The sequence below is a fragment of the Branchiostoma floridae genome, chromosome 17 (assembly GCF_000003815.2).
Source record: "Branchiostoma floridae strain S238N-H82 chromosome 17, Bfl_VNyyK, whole genome shotgun sequence".
Lineage (NCBI taxonomy): Eukaryota > Metazoa > Chordata > Leptocardii > Amphioxiformes > Branchiostomatidae > Branchiostoma > Branchiostoma floridae.
This window is the reverse complement of record NC_049995.1, coordinates 17,206,739-17,227,748: the sequence shown is the minus strand read 5'-3', so window position 1 is coordinate 17,227,748 and position 21,010 is coordinate 17,206,739. Positions and strand designations below refer to the sequence as shown.

The window sequence follows — 21,010 nt, the reverse complement described above, 5'->3', positions numbered from 1 at the left end:
ATCTAGTGCGCAGAAAATATCGATAACGAACAAAACCTTCAGTAGTACTCCATGCACAGAATTGTAGTTTTATTTTGATTGGGTTTTTCAAATAAACAAAAACAGAACATTTGGGAACCATCCAACAGAATTGTAGTTTGTAAATTGGATTGTACTGAGCTTTATCAATGTCACGTTGTGTATACTTACGTACTGGTTTTGACCTGTCTGCCATGTATACATGGAAAATAAAAGCACATCAACTTTGAACAAAGACAAACATGAATAAACATCCTGTATTTCCACAAAGAGCGTTGTCATCTGTCACTTTCATCTAATATAGTATGTACATATATAATATTTTACAACTTTTCAAACAGATACCGCATACTAAGCATGTTGCGAACCTTTGTAGAGACTTTGTTCGCAACATGCTTAGTGAGAGTTGTGTTTCGTTTTTCTTTTGTTGTTTTAATGCGGTTTACTGGGAATACAATACAAAATAAACAAACAACAGGCTTAAACCAAATCCTCACGGTGGGGTTACGTAAGGTCAAGAGGGTTGCCCATAACGTTATATCCCAAGACACCACAAAATCCAAACAAAATAGCCACAAATAGTTCATAACACAAAATTAATAAACCCTACTAATTAAACCACCTGCCCATTCCAAAAATATGTGTCTAATATACCTATAAAAGCTGGCGGTTATAGTCTTTTACATGGTGTATGGTTTATAACGCGTACGTTTTAAGTCTCGACTTCCGGGTTTGCGTTTTATACTTTGCCTACGTTTGTGGCTAATGTTATGTTACCGACAGCTAACGGTCAATACGTTGTGCCTAGTTAACGTATCATATGTCGCAAATTCCTGTTACCGAAACGTTGTCAGGAAGAAATGTCGCCAGAATCGATCTAATCTCACTGTACATGTACGCGAGCACCCTTGCTGTTTTTCTGTCTACCTGTCGTCTGCTCATGACGTCACGGCCGCCTAGAATAGCGACCAATCAGCGCTCGTGGGCGTGACGTCAGGTATTGCACAATCGCCGGTAACACAAACCCATATATAGGTCGGCAGGTAGACTCTTTTGCACATTACACGGCTTTTGGGGCTTGTGCCGTTCTGCCAGAAATTTCTTCTTTGTTATAATCTGTGTAAGAGAAGTACTGAAACCCGTTGAACTAATGGCGGAAGGAGGAATAGCGAACGAAAGCCTTCCTCTTGTAGAAGAGTCGTTAAACGTCGGGAAGTACGTACCACTGCCATTGGGTGATGCCGAGAATCAAGAATCGAACCAAAACGGTGGCGTTTCTAAGCAAGAAGAGGTCGATCAGACAGATGTAAGTTATAATCATTACCGTCGACTATAAGATTATGCTTTTGGTATCGTTTGTCTGCTTATGTGTGTGTGTGTGTGGCTGTGTCTGTATGTTTGAGTGTGTTTGTTTGTGTGTGTCTGTATGTGTGTGTTTGTGTGTGTATGTGAGTGTGTGTGTGCGCGCGTGTGTGTGTACACGTAAATTACCGACCCGTTTTTTTTCTATCTTAACTTTAGGTCCCGATATGTAGCATCTGTTTCGAAGACAGGCCCAGATTAAGTCACGTGATAGAGGAGTGTGGTCACTTGTTCTGTGAAGACTGCCTCATGCGTCACTGTCATTACGCCATGGAACAGGGGACGTGGATCATCAGGTAGGCATAGAAGTGTCGATGAGTTATGTTTACCTCTTGGTTTCGCTTTTTTTCTCTTTTACGTCTTCCGTTCTAAACAAGTATAAGGTCATTGACCTGGACCAGAAAGACGTAACCATAGTTACTGTTCAAGTTCGATTACGTTATGTAGCAAGTGGTAGGACAGAGCTGGGGGGGGGGGGGGGGGCTGTTTATTTAACACAACATATATGAATGTGTTTGAGTAATGATAAATAGAGCAATTAAATTTGTAAGGCTTGGCCAAGTAAAGGTGGAAGAGAAACAAAATTATATTTCTTCTTAAACTTCCTTCTGACTGAAAAAATCTGTCCCCCTTGACCAAGAAGAAGGACCTAAAACTTCTTCACATAGATCTAAAAAAACTGGCTTTGATTGCAGGTGCGCCGGAAGCGGATGCGACGTCACTATACCTTCTGATCTTCTCTGGAATGTGCTTGACGAGAAAACGCTCATCAGACAACAGAAAAAGGCAAAAGTAAGTACGGCTTATTCATTTGTCGTCTCTGCAAGTCATTGCCTGGTTTGTACAATACACTATCTATCTCTTCTCGTCATGTGCTGTTGGGTTAATGTCACAGGCGAGAGCGTGACATAATAACCCCTGGAGTGGAGAGTGTCACCGGGGCAATTGGGAGCACATGCAGAGGGGTTGGGGAAGGGATTACTTAAATAGGAAGGGGGGAATTCGACCTAGGGACAGCAATAGGGAAGGACGTGGCCACTTGAGCCCTGAATAAAGTCTATTATATCCACAACATCATGCCTCTGTCCTGATTCTACTTGACTCACTACCTGGCCACCGTGACATCAACAATCTTTCACATTTAGCATCCGAAAACGACAGTTCAAAACATCGTCCCCTGTGTAACAGTGGTGTTCAAGTACTGCCTATCGTCCTTGCCCAAGGGCACTAGTGCTTTTGTGGCGTCAGCGATAGCGGTCGTGATTTGTGATCCGCCGCCCGGGTTCGATCCCGGGTGTAGGCATGTTTGTTTCTTTCTGTTCTTACTCGCCCCTCTATATTTCTACATTCAATTTGGTTCCCACACCGGGAATCGAACCCGGGCCTTGGCGGTGAGAGCGACAAATCCTAACCACTAGACTATATTTCTATATCCCTTATCAACACCGTCCCTGGGAACTATCCGCCGATCCCCAGGCAGGGTAACAGTGACAATATCATGTCACTGGGTCCCGGGTCGATTTTTACTTCTAGTTTAAAAAAAAAAAATATGGCGACCAGCCGTGCCCCAAAATAGCATGAAAGCCACAGGGTGTGCTACTAGGCCACGAAGGGGTCGCGCCCAAACTTTCGAACAAAACAGCTCGTAAAACATTACAAAAAAAATCGAAGTTCTGCTGCAGTACCAAGGTCACACACCAGGGGGCCCAAAATTGACCTTGACCTTCGTCTTCCCAACCCCTACCCACATAACAAATATCATCGTAGTCCATCAAGAGGTTCTGAAGTTATGATGTCCACAAAAACCCTAAACACAAACAGACAGACAGACAGACAGACAGACACACTCAAAACTATACCTCTATTTTTCATTGAGGTAATTACTTGCCCGAACCAACTGTTCACTTGCCCCAAATTTAAATGATATTTTTCTTTCTATGTATTTTCACTTCCAGCAATGGATATATTTTATTTGGCTTTATTTTTTTTTCAGCCCCTTTTCCGACTGTGACCGGGATTTCGAAATCATTGCACATCTCAAAAGTCGATTTTGAATAATCACAATATTATCTGTTGTTTAATTAAAACAGGAGCAGGAGACCGAGCGGCGAGTTCTGGCGGAGGAACGGGAGGTGGACTGGTGCCCGCATTGTCGCGGGATTTCTCGCGTGAGTTCGGAAGTGTACTCCGCGGGGCGCCGGCGGGCCGACTGTGAGACGTGTGCGCATGCGTTCTGCACCAGGTGTCGGGACTGGTGGCACGGAAGGGTAGGAGAACGAATCATTACGACTTTTCTTGATATGACATTTCGAGAAAATAAGGATGGATGCAATTTAACACAAACTCACTCACGCACTGACAAAGTTTAGAATACATACAAGCACAGAAGCACATACGCATATGCACTCACACACATACAGTCAAGCACACACACACACGAACACAAATGCACATACACACACACGCGCGCAAACGCACTCACCCACATTCTCTCACTCAAAACTCACTCAAACAATAACTCAATCAATCAATCAATCAATGAACACTTTAAACAGGAATGGAAGTTGGAAGTAATTTTGTATGATATGTTTCCGCCCTCAGTTAGGACAATGCTCTCACCGCGTCTGGAAGAACAAAAGAACGAGTGCCCGGATCACAGTTTCCGGCGAGCCCGGATCTGACGGGATGGAGGGATGGGAAGAGAGATTGAAAGGAAGAAAGAAGTACGACGCTCTCTCCAACAAGCTCATTATGGACACGACGACACCCTGCCCGAAATGCCATGTGCCGATATATAGAACTACCGGGTAAGATCGCCATTAGTATGCATGAAAGTGTACATTGAAATGCACGTACAAAACATATATAATAGATTTGTGAGGACAATGAAGATACCGTACCTTCGCTAGAATGTTATGTTTTCGATCGCGTTTGTATGAATGTATACATGTGTGTTTTTGGATGGACTCCAGCATACCTGAATGGATTGTATTGATATTTGGTACGAAGGTCAAGGTCAATTTTATTCCCCCTTATGTGTGACCTTGTTAAACCAAGGTTAACAATACAAAAGGCAAGACTACACATCAAAGCAGAACGAAGGATAAACTTAACATTAGAGTGTCGCATAGCTGGCTATTTTGTTGAGACAGCACGCCTACGTCTTTGAAAGAAAGAGCGAATTTCATCGGGGTAGCCTACTCGAAATAATTATGGGTAGGGGTGGGTACCGGTACTGTAAATTCAGTAAGTTCCGGTTCAGGTCCAAAGGATCAGGTCTAGGTCCGGACCTGAACCTGGACTTGATTTAGTATGACTCATACGAATGGTCCATTTCACTACAAAGAAATCTGTTTGGTGGAGTATTAGACTTACACTGGCGTTTTAAAATCCTACAACGCTAACTGCACCTGTACGATTGGCTGTAAAACTTGGTAGAAATTACTCTAAACTCTACTCTACTTCACTGTTGTTATTTTCTTCCACCTTCCACGTGTGAATGCCTGATAAAATAATCTGTTAATTTTCTAATCGGTCCAACATCCGGTCCACCTAATTTTTTCAGGTCCGGTTTTTCTGGACCGGTCCAATAAGAAAAACTGGTTTTGTACCTGTACGCTGTACCGATACCCAGCCCTAGTTATGGGATATACCAGATATTGTGTAAGATGTCCCATACAACATGAGAATCGCAAACGTTAAGTCAGGTCTTCCCTTGTTTTCCTTTCTCAGGTGTAACAGCATGCTTTGTGGGCGGTGCAAACACAGTTTCTGCTACGGTTGCGGGTCAGCCTTCCCGGGGTGCCGGTGCCGTATGACGAACCTGGAACCAGCGGTGAGTCTGCATTCCTTGCTTCCTTGGTTACAATTTAGAATAAAATGTTCTTACTTGATTTTCTTTTTGTATCATTGCATTGTCTGAAAGGTTTGGTAGTTAAACAATTTTGATGTATTTGCTTTTAACATAAACGCTTATTTTTGCGTAATACTTGCTTTGTACTCATGTAATGTACTCTTTGTCGCTGATGGAAAGGTTTCATCGAATTGAATGAAATTTGAACCATATAGTAAATAAAGTTTTCTGTTTTCATTCATAACCAAATATCTACACAAATGTGCGTCTCCGTGGCAGCCTGTCACCTTCCTCAGAGAGATCAGTGATTGGTCCACGTCACACTGCCGCTAGGTGTCGTTGCTTTAGTGTATAACATTGTTTCCCAAACCTAAAAAAAAAGAATGATATTGTAATGGACTGTGATGAAAGGGGATATAGCCTTAGGCATACTTATGACCGCGTTCAGAAAAAAGGAGTTTAATGTGATAGTATTTTGATATTGTTCGGGGCCGCATTTGCAACAATGTAACAGCGACACCTATCTGCAGTACGAAGTAGAACAGGTGACAGACGGTCATCGAAACGCTAACTCTTCTGTGTAAATATGTGGGTGTGAATAACCGTGGGTTACTCAACATACAAAGAGTCATATATGCATACATATATATCAGGTCGATAAAGCACTATTAATTTTCTTAATATGTCACAGATTGTAAGTGCCATCCGGGGAATTCTTTCGATAGATCCGTTCGCTTTCGATCGAACAGAGTGCGCGGACTGCCCAGCATGCCATCGGATGAACCGGAAGCGAAACACCAACAACCACATCCGGTGTGTCGTGTGCAAAACCAGCTATTGCTTCACCTGCAAGAAGAGTCTCACTGGAAATGTCGGTGGCCATTATAAGTAAGTATTAATCTTAAGTTTATTAACACAACAAAAAGATCTTCTGCATCTATACAATACAATAATACCTATATGTATATGAAAATGTCAATACGCTGTGCTGAACATATCGTTAGCGCTACTTGTTTTAAGGTCTAACCATTCTATGACATTCGAACAAAGTGTTCTTCGTTTCACAGCCTTCTTTTGATTCTTCCGTAGACGTTTCGGCGACTAGCCTGTGTTGACACAATCTCTCGCTGGCTGGGGTTAATGACCCCCTCCCCGAGGGCGGCGGCAATATTGTAGGGCCGGCCGCTAGGAGCGCGATTTTAGTCAGGCTATTTCGGCGACTATCCGTCGTCTTCATCAGTACATGTAGGTTTCTGTACTAATGAAGACGACAGATAGTCAGAATGAAAAGAAGGTTGTGAAACGAAGGAGACTTTGTTCGATTGATCTACCAACCTGATGAAACTATTTATACAGTAGAAGCCGATTAATTGCACGGCCTATTTGCCAGTGAATTTCGTACAATTATCCGGATGGTGCAATTATGCGCAGCTATCTAGCTGGACTGCACTGGTTTGGGATTTTGGGATTCCGTGCAGTTAACAGAAGTGTGCGTTAATCCGTTGTGCAATTAACTGGCTTCTACTGTATTTAATGGGTATTCTATGACATGTTTCATAGGAAGGGCATGCCGTGTGTTCAGCACACCCCTATGAAAACCACCATCACATCCGCAGATGTTGTCTATTGGTGCCAGGACATGTATGGTAAGTGTGCGGAGGGGTTGATCTACCTCATCAAGCCTAGGCGACGGATTCTTGAGCGCGGCACGTCCGAAGGGTGGAAGATGCAGAAGCACATCTACGACGCTGTGAAAGCTATTGAGCTTGAACTTGAGGAAAAGGCGGTAAAAGAACGTATGGAAAACGTCATTCCAGGTGACGTAGTACGTAAAATTGACGTAATCGTAGACTCGGGGAGCAGAATTGAATTATACTCAAACTGAAGACTTCATGGCAAAAGGTTAACATTATAGATTCTCTCACTTTAGGCACATGAGTATAAGGGAAACTCCATATATGTATCTAACTGTACGTAGATAAAATCCGATAAAGCCCAAAATTTTCACCGTTACCATCATCATCATCGGTCGGCTACAGAGCAGGCGACTGCAAGCTTTCTCCAGTTCCGTCTATCGGCAGCGAGTTGGCGTAACTGCCTAGGGGTGATCTGAAAGAGAGGAGTGAAGAAGCGCAAGCCGGACCTATATGCTAGACTACGATACTCGTACCAACCTGTGTATGTTAGTAAACAGACCCTGGCTGTGCGTGCTGAAGAAGCCAAACCAATAGACTATTTGTAATCATGTCTTTGTTGATATGTAAGAATTAGCTCACTGGAGCAAAACTTCATCCATTCTATCCGCATAAAAAACAATAAATGATATGAAGAACATTCTTCAACTGAGTCTAATTTTTATATTGTGTCAATCATTTCAAGCGTGCAAAAATTTACCCCCATCGTTCAGTCTTAAGTTAGGCTTTGAGATACTGTCGGGATTGGTCAAACATGAATTGCGAAAGGCTCACAAAGAGGCAAATTGAATCACGTCAGATGATATCAAAATAGACACGGTGAGCGTCGCACGTTTGACCAATCGCTGACGTCACGTATCCGCCAAAATCACGTGTAAATAAGATCACGTGTCTATTACTCTCACGAGTTTACGTCCTGAAGTGATTGGTCATCAGTATCGATACTGACGTAGGCGGCAGAGGTCGTTGAAAATATGATCCATGTATACTTTTGTGTTGGAAGAAAGTTTAGCATTGTACCTTCGATAAATACCAACACAGATGGGCTTCCATGATAAATTATATCTTATTTGTGACTTGGCTACCTAGGTGCAGTAAGCTAAGGTAAGGAAAGGCATATGCAGCCCCATAACCTTTTTGGATCACATAATGACAGTGCGTTGTTATCCACTGTCTAGGGCACGATATTGGATGGTTGAGCCCATCCCTCTCCTTCCACTGCCTTTTACCTCCCCAATAGACGTCAGGTACCCATTAAATATGGGTGGAGTGAGGAAAGTCGTATTTAGGGCACAAGATTGGTAGTATACACATTTCTCACGCGGCGGCCATCATAGATTGAAGACGAGGTCAATGAGGCAAACAGACAAAACTTATTTCTAAAATCAGCTCCCATTTAGTTTTTCCCCAGACCACACAAATTTTCACAATATAAGATCAAATAATAGATATTATAACAAGTGTTATACACCGAAATATGTAGCAATTTATAGTAGCGTAGACTGATCCCACTGTCCCTTAAGAGATGCAAAATAAAAACATAATGATGCAAATATTTGACGGACATGCAGCCAATTGCAAATCTCTTATTGGTTGCTTTCCTAATTGGCAGACTATCATTGGTTGAACTACTTATTATGATGGACAGTCTTTTGTTTGCCTCATTGAACTCGTTTTAGATCTATCATGGCCGCCGCGTGAGAAAGGTGTATAACAAGATTCGGACGAAAAACCTCTGGTTTCTGGTACATGTAGAAACACCTTCCAGTTACGTCACCCCCCCCCCCCCCCCCAAGTCGCTGGTAAGATGTCCAGAGTAAAAAAGGAACATCAACATTCCACGTATCTTTTTATCTACAACATTATTTTTGATATATGATATAATATATACAATCATCTGTTAAAGATTTTACGAATGAATCTAGAAACATCTGTATCCAAGGAATCGCCTGGACACATGGTCTAATATGCAATCTGTCATGTCTTTTTTTTTGTGTTCACATTGGTATGCAAATTCCCATTACCTATTTGATTTTATTTATGATTTCGGAGTTATATTAGGATTAATGTTGTATAATTGACTTGCCTTATTTTGTCTTAGTTGAATTGCGTTATTATTTGCGAATTCTTGCTGTGTCACTATTTAATTGATTTTATATTGTTATCGTTTATTGTTATGTATGTACGGGGTTTCCCCCCAGGGATCTTTAAAAAACGCCAGCCAGGCCACATGTACCCCTGGATAAATAAAAAATAAACAAACAAACAAACACCACACTACGATGTAAAAGTATGAACAAGCAAATAATGCCAGGAAACACCGAGAACATACTTGCTGTTTGATACACAGAGAAATCTTGACAAATTATATGATTTGAAAAACCATATAATTGGCATAAGGGATTGACCCTATAACGTTACGCATTGATAAGTTTGCTCCTCTGCCGTTATTGATATATTGATTTATGATCATCGGCCATAGGGTAACGTTATTTTTGTCATACCTGGGCCGCGATAACGTTCGATACAGGTGTTCCGGACCGTGTGATAAAAACACGTACCACACAGGCTTCGAAGTTGTATCACACAGGCTTCCATCGAATAATTCGAACATACACCGAGCGGCGCGGGCGAAAATTCAAATACCTGATTCGGACGTCGGAACATTGCTGTTGTAACAATGTTTGTTCGAGGGCACCAAACTTATGGCGCATTTCACATCCAAATATATGATTTGGGTATGACATAAATAAAATACAACACGGTGTAATCTGCATCACCCTCGGTCTCAGCCCTCCCGCGGGTCGGGCTGGTACCTCGGGTCATACGGAATACACCGTGTTGTATTCTATATGTATCGAAACTTCCGGGTTTACGTTGTATCATTTCCCGACCTTTGTAGCACTGATACCGACATTTAACGACAAATAATCTGTGCCATTTTAACATCTACAACGTCTCGCACATTTACTGCATCCTCTTAAAAACAATTAAGATCTGTTAATGGTACGTTGTCGGGTAAGAATCGAATCAACATACGCGAAGCCGTCACTGTTATTCTGTCTACCTGTCGTCTGCTCATGACGTCACGGCCGCCTAGAATAGCGACCAATCAGCGCTCGCGGGCGTGACGTCAGGTATTGCACAACCGCCGGAAACCCCGACCTGACTCAAGCATATATAGGTCGGCAGATAGACTCTTTTACACAGTGCAGGGCTTTTGGGGCTTGTATAGTTCTGTCAGAAATTTCTTCTTTGTTATATTCTGTGTAAGAGAAGTACAGGAATCCATTTAACTTATGGCGGAAGGAGGAACAGCGAACGAAAGTCGTCCCCTCGTAGAAGCGTCGCTAAAAGCCGGGAAGTACCCACCACCATTGGAATCTTCAGCGGAGGGAGACTCGAACCAAGTTGGAGACATGTCTACGCAAGAAGAGGTCGATCAGACGGATGTAAGTGTGTGTACGCGGGTGTGTTTGTCGACAGCATAACTTGTGATGAAAGTCGTTCAACGTGCCTTTCTGAAGGGCACAAGATCGGTAGCATGAACCCATGCATAACGTAGATACCTTCGCCAATGCAAGAAGCATGTGTTATCGGTGTGACTTATAATTAGTGTGTTTATGAGCAACATATCTCTAGAAGCCTCGGGTGGATCTTGATGTTATTGTTTAGGAATTGGGAAAATGAAGGCCAACTTTGGTAATGGACCCCCTATCGGCTTTCTAAGGTACCGAAGCAGAACTCATGGCTTTGATATCTCGTGCTCTGGACTTGATGTGGGCGTGCTTTTTATATGGTAGATAGGTCTTAAGGCAGAGAGATAGTGCTGTAACTTTGGGTCCCCCAGGGGCTTGTTGGAACTGCAGGGGGCGAATTTGTTTCAAACTGTGGACCGTAGCATAACTCACGATTAAGAAGGAGTTGACGGATCCGGATCCTCATGATTTTTGTTGTTTACATCGTAACAATAACGGTAATTTCTCTATTTCTCCTTAGGCCCCGATATGCGGCATCTGTCTCATAGACTGGCCCAGATTAAGTCACGTGATAGAGGAGTGTGGTCACGTGTTCTGTGAAGACTGCCTCAGCACTCATTGTCATTACGCCATGGAACAGGGCACGTGGATTATTAAGTAAGTATTAATGTGATGTAGGGCAGTGTACCTACATACCCGTACCTGTACCGTACCTGTACAGGTACGGGTATGTAGGTACAAAAATTGTTTAGGTACAGGTCCGGACCTAAACATCTGTGTGCCTGTACCTGTACCTAAACAAACTAAATCACTATCAAACATTACTTTTTCAGACTACTGGACAAGTAAATCCCGAATCAACAATGACAATGGTGATAATCTTGCAGTTGAAACTTAAGAAAACTTGCAAAGAAATTGTTTTGAGATTCAAATATGTAATTTCCCATACAAAGATGACAAGAAGAGACAGTTAGCTACATGTTTAACTTACATATACTTGGCTAAACTTTTTTAAGGTACAGGTGCAGGTCCGGACCTATACCAAAACCCGTGTACCTGTACCTGTACCTGAAATTTGTTTAGGTACACAGCCCTAATGTGATGGCGATAATTTCATTCATACTTTCACAAAAGGGGAACATAGTGTGTTTGCCTCGTTTCCTCCTCTTTTCGCGCCAAGCAGGCATGAGGTCAATGACCTGGACCATACGGCTGTCACCATGGCAACTAGTAAAGTAGCAGACACACTGTGGTGTTCGGTTACATTATGTAGCAAGTGAAAGGGCAGAGTTGGAGGGGCTGGTCATCACGTAAATGAATGTGCTTGAGTAAGAATTTACAAAACAAAGCAGTATTTGTTAGGCTAGACCATGTGAGAGAATTGTAATATGTTTATTCTTAAGCTTTCTTCTGGACAATATCTGCCTTTACTTGATCAGGTAGGTGGGAGTTAAGTTTCTTCACATCAATGACAAATTTGGTTTTGATTCCAGGTGCGCCGGAAGCGGATGTGACGTAACTATTTCAGCTGATGTACTCTGGGCTGTGCTTGACGTGAAAACTTTCAGAAGGCAGCAGAAGAAGGCAGAAGTAAGCAACAATTATTCATTTATTTAGCAGATACGATCCAATTTGCACGGGTGCCCAAAAGGGTACGGGAGTAGTCCCGGCCGGGCCCCGAAGCCAAGAAAGCCATGTCCCGGGGTGATCTGAACTCCGAGTTTTGAAAATCTAGGGGCCCGGCCAAGCATCGCCGCGTTCCGGGGTGATTTAAACTGCGAGGTTTGAAAATCCAGGGGCCCGGCAATGCTTGAAAATAGCCCGATAGCCTCAGTGTGTCCCAAGTGGCCATGTAGGGGTGTCCTGCCAGAAATTGAGAAAAAAACAAACTTGTAAACTACTAGGTGGGCCACTTTTTTCAATTGTAACCGTAGCAAAGATATTGTAATCCTTACGTACCTGAAGAGTCGATATGAAATAGTTTTAAAATTTTTCCACCACAGGAGCAAGAGACAGAGAGGAAAGTTCTGGCGGAGGAACGGGAGGTGGACTGGTGCCCGAAGTGTCGCGGGATTTCTCGCGTGAGTTCGGAAGTCTACTCCGGAGGACGGCGTCGGGCAGACTGTGAGAAGTGCGGGCACGCGTTCTGCACCAGGTGCCGGGACTGGTGGCACGGAAGGGTAGGAGTGTGAACTTTTCTTTACTATATGTAAATGTATGATATTTTTGACAGTGTTGCAAACATTTCTATACATCCAATTTGAAAACATCATTCACTCACTCACTCACTCACTCACTCACTCACTCGCCCGCCCACCCACCCACTCACTCATTCACTCACTCACTCACTCACTCACTCACTCACTCACTCACTCACTCACTCACTCACTCACTCACTCACTCACTCACTCACTCACTCAATCACTCACTCACTCACTCACTCACTCACAAACATGCACAGGGACAGAAGCACATACGCATATGCACTCACACACAAACAAACAAACAAACAAACACAAACATACACACGCTCACTAGAGTACTCTTTCTCTCACCGTCTTTCGCTCACTCACTCACTCAATCACTCAATCACTCACTCACACATGTACAATAGCTCACTCATACAATAACTAAACCAATCAAGCAATCAATCAATCTGTTATCGAACAAACACTTGAAACATATTTGGAAGTCATTTTTTTATGATATGTTTCCGCCCTCAGTTAGGGCAATGCTCTCACCGCGTCTGGAAGAACAAAAGAACAAGTTCCCGGATCACGGTTTCCGGTGACACCGGGTCTGACGGGATGGACGGATGGGAAGAGAGAGTGAGAGGAAGAAAGAAGTACGACGCTCTCTCCAACAAACTCATCATGGACACAACAACACCCTGTCCGAAATGTCACGTGCCGATATACAGGACTGCCGGGTAAGACTAGTACACAACACTGTCTCTTGAAATACATGCATGCAGCTTTTGAAAAATCGCCATGAGCTCAAAAGTCTAGTAAAGTTTACATTCCGCATCTTCAAGCTTTCAATTAGTTCATTTCTGGTTAAGTGTCAGGAAGTTTATATCCCCCACCATCTGTGTTCAGTAATGGTTGGAGTGCCCTGATGTATATTGCCTCCTTCTTACAAAAAAAGTTGGACGAATGTTAATACCCCTGTCAAATCTGGCAAAATCGATCGGACGGCGATTCTACATTCGCCCGGGCTTGGCTTATAATAATAACTTTATTGCACAACAATTGTACAAGGTATGAAGTATGGCTTATATGTGACAGGGGCGGTTTTCAGGTGAAAAATACGCGCAACCCTCTGTCGATCTTAAATATGGCCGATCTTCCATCGATACGCCCGAAGATCGTGGATAATGTGACAGGGGTATTAGCATTGTACTATGAACACTACCAACACAGATGAGCTTCCATGATAATGTTCTTACATTCCTTCCCTGTACAGGTGTAACAGCATGTTTTGTGTCCGGTGCAAACACGGCTTCTGCTACGGCTGCGGAGCTCCATCCACCACATGTAGCTGCTACAGGCGGCAGACCAACCAAGAACCGCCGGTAAGGCTAAAGCCACATTTCCAAACTATGTCACATTTCCTACCGGGGCCCGGCCGGGTTGTTTGTGGGAACGAAAAATAGAAATATATGCCTGCCTGCCTAAATACTTAGGCCAGGGAATGGCCCCTTGGTCCTCCCCTCTCTGAACGATAGACATGTATACGTACAAATATACACAAATAATGCCCGCGACCATTCTCTTTTACGTCTTGTGTAGTTTGGTGTCATATATGTCATACTTTTCGTTCCCGAAAGCTGCCCGGCCGGGCCCCGGGTTGGAAATGTGACATAGGCCTAAGCCGGAATAACTTCTCTCTGATCCCATTGAATGTTGGGACACAGGCAACTACGGGTGAATGTCTCCCTAGATTTTGCTCACCATAGCTTGGTGATCACTATAGCTGAGCTCTGCAGTGACACCTTAGCTGTAGTGTGAAGTAGAACAGTTTAACTTTTCTCCTGCTGTGAATTTTTTTGCCATCAGTAAAAGTAAACCTATTCTGTGCTGCTTCTGCAGATTTACCTCCCTAATCGATGGCGATGCAGTTTGTTGCGGTATGCCGCATTTAAGTGAGAAAAGTTCTAAACCCATATGGATACTGACATTATATACGTTCCCGTATATATACGGAATTGGCAGGTGACAGACAGCTATAATCAGCTATCAGTGAATAAAGAACTGAGTTACTCAAAATAGAATACTTCCCAATGTTACAGATTGTAAACGCCGTCCGAGGTATCCTGAAAGTCGACCCGACCGCATTCGACCACGCCGAGTGCGCAGCCTGCCCGGCATGCCATCGGATGAACCGGAAGCGAAACACCGACAACCACATCCGGTGTGTCGTGTGCAAAACCAGCTATTGCTTCACCTGCAAGCAGAGGCTCACGGGTAACGTCGGCAGCCATTATAAGTAAGTAAAACAACTTTTGTAATATCTTCTACAATACTGAAACAACAAGAGGGGCGTTTGGCATGGTCAGTTAGCACTACTTGAACCCACACTGATACAATACTTACTTAGCACCCTCTTGGCACCTGTTTTGCCTATTGAGTCTGAAGTTAATCGAAATTTCCGAAGCTCGATTTTTCTCATGACTTAACTTTAATAGGGAGGAGAGATGCTGTTACAGTGAGCACATTTCGGTGCCTAACTTAGTGGACATAGGAAATGCATGCAGTGTGTTGTTCAAGGCCTTTCGTAAGGTCTTCTTCATCTACACAAGTCAGATATAAACAAGTGGAGACAAACGGAGTAACAAAAAGGAATAATTGAATATACGAACATGTTAGATCTTCACTACTGGTTCTACGGTCTAACGTTCTTTGATTCTTTGATTTTTTTGGAAGCTAGTCTGCGTTGATAGTAATCATAGTACAATGCTAAACTTTTTTTTCAACTCAAAGGTATGCAAGGATCAAAATTTCAAAGACCACTGATCACCAATCACTTCAGAACGTAAACTCACGAGAGTTTAATACAGACACGTGATCTCTTCAAGAAGTGATCTGTGGAAGGTGACGTCAGTAATTGGTCACATGCCAGAAAGTTTATAACGTCCCCCGTCTTTGACATGTTTTGTAGGAAGGGCATGCGGTGTGTTCAGCACACTCCTACAGAATCCACCATCAGCTCAGAAGACGTCGTCTCCTGGTGCCAGGATATGTATGGTAGCAGGGCGAACAGGTTGACAAAACTGATCAAAGTCAAACCTGTGCATAAACGACGCCACTTTGACCGTGACGTTGCCGAAAGTTTAAACTGGCAGAAGCACATCTATGACGCTGTAAAAGCCCTCGAGCTTGAACTCGAGGAAAAGGCGGTGAAAGATTACATGGAAAAGGTGAGACCGGGCGACGTAGTGCGCAAGGATGAAGTCGTCCTAGCAGGAAACAGAATCGTTGAATTGTACTTGAAATGAGGAATTCTGAAGAAAGGGTCAGCATTATAGATTCCCTTCCTTAAGGTACACGAGAAATTTATATATTTTTCGTGCATTTTGATAAACAGCTGAGTGTAGCTAATCCCACATTTGCACCGATACTAAAAAGCAAGAAGAAGAAGAATCTATAGCTATATTCTGGACTATACACCGACATGTGTATGTTTTAAACATTACCTAATATGTCTTTGCTAACTTGTACTTTGCTGGATGGTGCAATAGATTTATCAGTTTAAGAACTGTAAAACAACAAAGAACAATAAACGCGTTGGAGAACATTCTTGAACTGGCTTGTTTATATTGTGTCAACAAGTTGTACAAATGTGCACAAATGCACCCTTGTCGTTCATTCTGTTAGGTTCCGAGATCATGCAATTTGTGAATGGTCAATCGCGAACTGCGAACGGCTCGCAAAGGGGTTCATAAATCACATCAATGTGGCCTTATTAGTTATTTAGACCATACCTCATATGGGCAATAAGCTAAGCTATATATATGGCCTCCTTCGGTCAATATTGGCCATGGTAAAATCCTAATTGTAATCAGCCCTACAGCGTCGACTGTGGCTAAACATTCCTATACGAGAATGACAGTCCCTGCCACACAGGGCACATCTGTAAGCTGACTCAGGTCTGTTGCAGAGTTCTTTTCGCAGGCTCCGCTTTTCTTCTGCCATGCGCATCAGTCTGGTTTCTCCTGATTTTAGCTGCCTGGACAGTGTGCATCTCCAGCTGGATCTGTCATCTGCAAGGTCCTCCCAGCGTTCTGAGTCAATATCCAGAGCCCTTAAGTCTCTCTTGCAAACATCTTTGAATCGCAGCTGTGGCTGTCCGGTGTTTCTCTTTCCTGAGATCAGTTCTCCGAAGAGAAGGTCTTTGGGGATTCGGTCATCCTCCATGAGACGGACGTGGCCTAGCCAGCGTAGTCTGCGTTGTCTGAGGAGGGTGAACATGGTTGGGAGGCCAGCACGAGACAGCACTTCGGCATTGGTGACTTTGTCCTTCCATGATATGCCCAGGATGCGACGAATACACCTCATGTGGAAGGCATTTAACCTACTCTCCTGCTTGGCATAGGTGGACCACGCTAAGCTAGGTGATGGTAAATGTTAGCCGTCTCCTCCCACCATCTTGTACCTCCCCAACCGAAGTCAGGTAGTCAGTTTTACACCTGGGTGGAGTGAGGAAAGTATATTTCCCAAGGGTACACGATCAGTAGCATGACAGGATTCAAACCCAAGACTTTTGGATTCCAGACTAAATACCCTAACCGTTCCTACCCCCCCTCCCCCAGTCTCTATAATACTGGCAAGAGAGCAAAAATGAAAAACAACATAAAGTGTCCACGTATCTATTTATTTACATCATATTTGGCATATATACCATATAATATATGTACAGTCATCTTTTTACCATTTGACGAATAAGTCTAGAAACGGTTGTTTCCGAAGAACCGCCTTGACATCATTTTGTGATCTAAAAATTATGGACAAGCAATAAACGTCAAAATACATTACAAATATGACATTATCTATACTGTTATTCATTCCTACTTATTGTGTGAAAAACTGAGAATATTGAAACATTTGGTGATTTGAACATATTTGGCATAGGGAATTCGCCAACACATTACCGATTAAAATTATTTTCTTAACTTCTTAAAAATGTCTTAAGTTATCGAAGGATCGTGCCCCTACCAGAGAGAGAGAGAGAGAGAGAGAGAGAGAATGGTTTATTTGTATCACAGCCAACTTGCGGCTCGAAAGCCGAATTATCAATGAACACTTTAAACAGGAATGGAAGTTGGAAGTAATTTTGTATGATATGTTTCCGCCCTCAGTTAGGACAATGCTCTCACCGCGTCTGGAAGAACAAAAGAACGAGTGCCCGGATCACTGTTTCCGGTGAGACCGGATCTGACGGGATGGAGGGATGGGAAGAGAGAGTGAAAGGAAGAAAGGAGCACGACGCTCTCTCCAACAAACTCATCATGGACACAACAACACCCTGTCCGAAATGTCACGCGCCGATATACAGGACTACCGGGTAAGACTAGTACACAACACTGTCTCTTGAAATACATGCATGCAACTTTTGAAAATGCCATGAGCTCAAATGTCTAGTAAACGTATCCCCAAGCTATTAATAATCGCATTTCTAGTTAAGTGCAAGGATGTTTATAACGCCCGCCGTCTTTGTTCAGTGAGGGCTGGAGTGCCTTGATGTATATAGCCTCCTTTATACCTCTTACACAGAAAGTTGGACGAATGTTTAGCATTAAACTATGAACACTTCCGACACAGGTGGACTTCTATGATAAAGTGTCTTACTTTTTCCTTGCCTTTGCAGGTGCAACAGCATGTTTTGTGTCCGGTGTAAACACGGCTTCTGCTACGGCTGTGGAGCTCCATCCACCACATGTAGCTGCTACAGGCGGCAAACCAACCAGGAACCACCGGTATGTCGGGATACTGTAAATGCATTTATGTTCGCGGGGATTTAATTTCGCGGTAGCGGGAAAATGGACTTTTCGCGGTGGTTTTAATTTCGCGGTAGCACCATGCACTGCAGTCTCTTACTGTTATGAAAAAATTAATCCACCGCGAACATTTCTGCATTTACAGTACCTTTTTACGAATCCCTTGCCGACACGCATGCAACTACGGGATTATGTCTCTCGTATTGAGGTCACCTGAGGTGGCGCCAAATAGCAGCTTGCTCCTGACCCTTGCGACAGTCGTATTAAGGTCAATTGAGTTTAAGCGCTAAAATCAGCCGCTCCAAACCCTTGCATGCGGCAGACGTATTGACGTCACCCGCCTGGGTGGAATCGAATGGTAGCTCGCTCCATATATAGATCCAGGCCCTTGCGATTTAGCTCTGCCTGTTGTAAAGGTGGGGTCACACATGCGTATATATTCAAGTCCGTTTGAGGTGCGTATAACGCTCTTAGTCTCTACCAGGCTCCACAGGTCGCGGGGAAAACAGTACAAATTGGACAAATATAGATAAATAACATGCCAGATGAGTTAGCTGACTGAGAAGTATGGTTAGCGACCCAGCTAACTCGTCTGGCATGTTACCTGTTTACGTTTGTCCAATTTCTATCATTTTTCCAACGACCTGTGAGGCCTGGTGGAGGTAAATACTCCCATGCGCGCCTCATACGGACTTAAATAGATACGCAGGTGTGACCCCACCTTAAGCTCACAATAATTCAGTCCTTGGCTGCGAAGGGAGAATAGTCGATATCTCCCTGAATGTTGCTCACCATATAGCTCTGGACCGACCTATAGTTGCAGTGTGATGTAGAACCACAGAAGAAGGTGACAGACACTAGAGCAATCGGTGAATTAAGTTGAGTTACTAAAATCAGAATACTTTTGTTCTATGGCACTAAAGTACTGTTACTATTCCTATGTTACAGATTGTAAACGCCGTCCGAGGTATCCTGAAAGTCGACCCGACCGCTTTCGACCACGCCGAGTGCGCACCCTGCCCGGCATGCCATCGGATGAACCGGAAGCGAAACACCGACAACCACATCCGGTGTGTCGTGTGCAAAACCAGCTATTGCTTCACTTGTGAGCAGAGGCTCACGGGTAACGTCGGTAGCCATTATAAGTAAGTGTTAATCTTTAACAACAAAGATTACAAATTACAACGACTTTTGTAAAGATCTTCGACATTGGTACAGTACTTACCGAACAGCCTCGTAGCCCCTGCTTCGCCTATTGAGTCAGTTTATATAGTCGAATTTGCTGAAGCTCAATGTTTCTGACTAATAATGAGAAGAGATGCTCGAGTAGAGTAGAGTAGAGTAGAGTAGAGTAGAGTAGAGTAGAGTAGAGTAGAGTAGAGTTCTTCGGTTGCTGCTACAGTGAGCGTCCTAAAAGAGATCGTAATGATTGGCGTTGCACTGTGCAAAGAATTTTACACGTCTGCTGGCTCTATACGGTCTAAATATTCTTTGTCATGTTTTATAGGAAGGGTACACCCTGCGTGCAGCACACTCCAGCAAAATCTACCATCACCTCATCAGACGTCGTCTCCTGGTGCCAAGACATGTATGGAAGCAGCGCTGATGGGTTGACAAAACTCATCAAAGTCAAACCTGTGCATAAACGACGCCACTTTGACCGTGACGTTGCCGAAAGTCTAAACTGGCAGAAGCACATCTATGACGCTGTAAAAGCCCTCGAGCTTGAACTCGAGGAAAAGGCGGTGAAAGATTACATGGAAAAGGTGAGACCGGGCGACGTAGTGCGCAAGGATGAAGTCGTCCTAGCAGGAAACAGAATCGTTGAATTGTACTTGAAATGAGGAATTCTGAAGAAAGGGTCAGCATTATAGATTCCCTTACTTAAGGTACACGAGAAATTTATATATTTTTCGTGCATTTTGATAAACAGCTGAGTGTAGCTAATCCCACATTTGCACCGATACTAAAAAGCAAGAAGAAGAAGAATCTATAGCTATATTCTGGACTATACACCGACATGTGTATGTTTTAAACATTACCTAATATGTCTTTGCTAACTTGTACTTTGCTGGATGGTGCAATAGATTTATAAGTTTAAGAACTGTAAAACAACAAAGAACAATAAACGCGTTGGAGAACATTCTTGAACTGGCTTGTTTATAGTGTGTCAACAATTTGTACAAATGTGCACGAATGCACCCTTGTCGTTCATTCTGTTAGGTTCCGAGATCATGCAATTTGTGAATGGTCAATCGCGAACTGCGAAATGTTCGCAAAGGGGTTCATAAATCACATCAATGTGGCCTTATTAGTTATTTAAACCAGACCTTATGTGGGCAATAAGCTAAGCTATGTGATGGTAAAGTTTGTCCCTCTCATTCCGTTGCCTTTTACCTCCCCAACTGAAGTCTGGTATCGATTTGTACACTTGGGTGGAGCGAGGAAAATTCTCAAAAGTGTCTTTCCCAAGGGCACACAATCGGTAGCATGACAGGATTCAAACCAAGGACCTTTGGATTCCGGTCCAAATACCCTAACCGTTCTTACCCCCCCCCCCCCAGTCTCTACAAATCTGGCAAGAGAGCAAAAATGAAAAACAACATAA

The 21,010-nt window shown here is 43.3% G+C and overlaps 2 protein-coding genes across 6 annotated transcripts; both read left to right on the top strand.

Moving 5' to 3' along the window:
• Positions 1–1,074: 1,074 nt before the first annotated feature.
• Positions 1,075–20,484, top strand: LOC118405143 (uncharacterized protein DDB_G0292642-like). 5 transcript variants are annotated; one of them, XM_035804566.1, is made up of 8 exons: positions 1,075–1,324; positions 10,927–11,063; positions 11,900–11,996; positions 12,410–12,586; positions 13,130–13,335; positions 18,273–18,381; positions 19,351–19,547; positions 19,910–20,484. In XM_035804566.1, exons 1-8 carry the CDS (start codon positions 1,169–1,171, stop codon positions 20,244–20,246), a joined length of 1,416 nt encoding a protein of 471 aa, XP_035660459.1. In that variant the 5' UTR covers positions 1,075–1,168; the 3' UTR covers positions 20,247–20,484. The 5 variants fall into 5 exon arrangements, with proteins under 5 accessions (XP_035660459.1, XP_035660457.1, XP_035660458.1 ...); XM_035804564.1 differs by lacking the exon at positions 13,130–13,335 and adding an exon at positions 17,764–17,969 and having other exon boundaries at positions 1,076–1,324; XM_035804565.1 differs by lacking the exons at positions 10,927–11,063; positions 18,273–18,381; positions 19,351–19,547; positions 19,910–20,484 and adding exons at positions 1,540–1,676; positions 13,872–13,980; positions 14,698–14,894; positions 15,567–16,204 and having other exon boundaries at positions 1,077–1,324.
• Positions 5,032–7,565, top strand: LOC118405151. The gene is made up of 3 exons (XM_035804577.1): positions 5,032–5,215; positions 5,925–6,121; positions 6,794–7,565. Exons 1-3 carry the CDS (start codon positions 5,063–5,065, stop codon positions 7,116–7,118), a joined length of 675 nt encoding a protein of 224 aa, XP_035660470.1. The 5' UTR covers positions 5,032–5,062; the 3' UTR covers positions 7,119–7,565.
• Positions 20,485–21,010: the final 526 nt, after the last annotated feature.

Coding starts and splice junctions, on each gene's coding strand:
- LOC118405143 (XM_035804566.1), top strand. CDS start 1,169: ATGGCGGAAGGAGGAATAGCGAACGAAAGCCTTCCTCTTGTAGAAGAG. Junction 1,325..10,926: donor AAGAGGTCGATCAGACAGAT/GTAAGTTATAAT, acceptor ATTTCTCCTTAG/GCCCCGATATGCGGCATCTG. Junction 11,997..12,409: donor GGCAGCAGAAGAAGGCAGAA/GTAAGCAACAAT, acceptor TTTCCACCACAG/GAGCAAGAGACAGAGAGGAA.
- LOC118405151 (XM_035804577.1), top strand. CDS start 5,063: ATGAGAATCGCAAACGTTAAGTCAGGTCTTCCCTTGTTTTCCTTTCTC. Junction 5,216..5,924: donor TGACGAACCTGGAACCAGCG/GTGAGTCTGCAT, acceptor AATATGTCACAG/ATTGTAAGTGCCATCCGGGG. Junction 6,122..6,793: donor AATGTCGGTGGCCATTATAA/GTAAGTATTAAT, acceptor CATGTTTCATAG/GAAGGGCATGCCGTGTGTTC.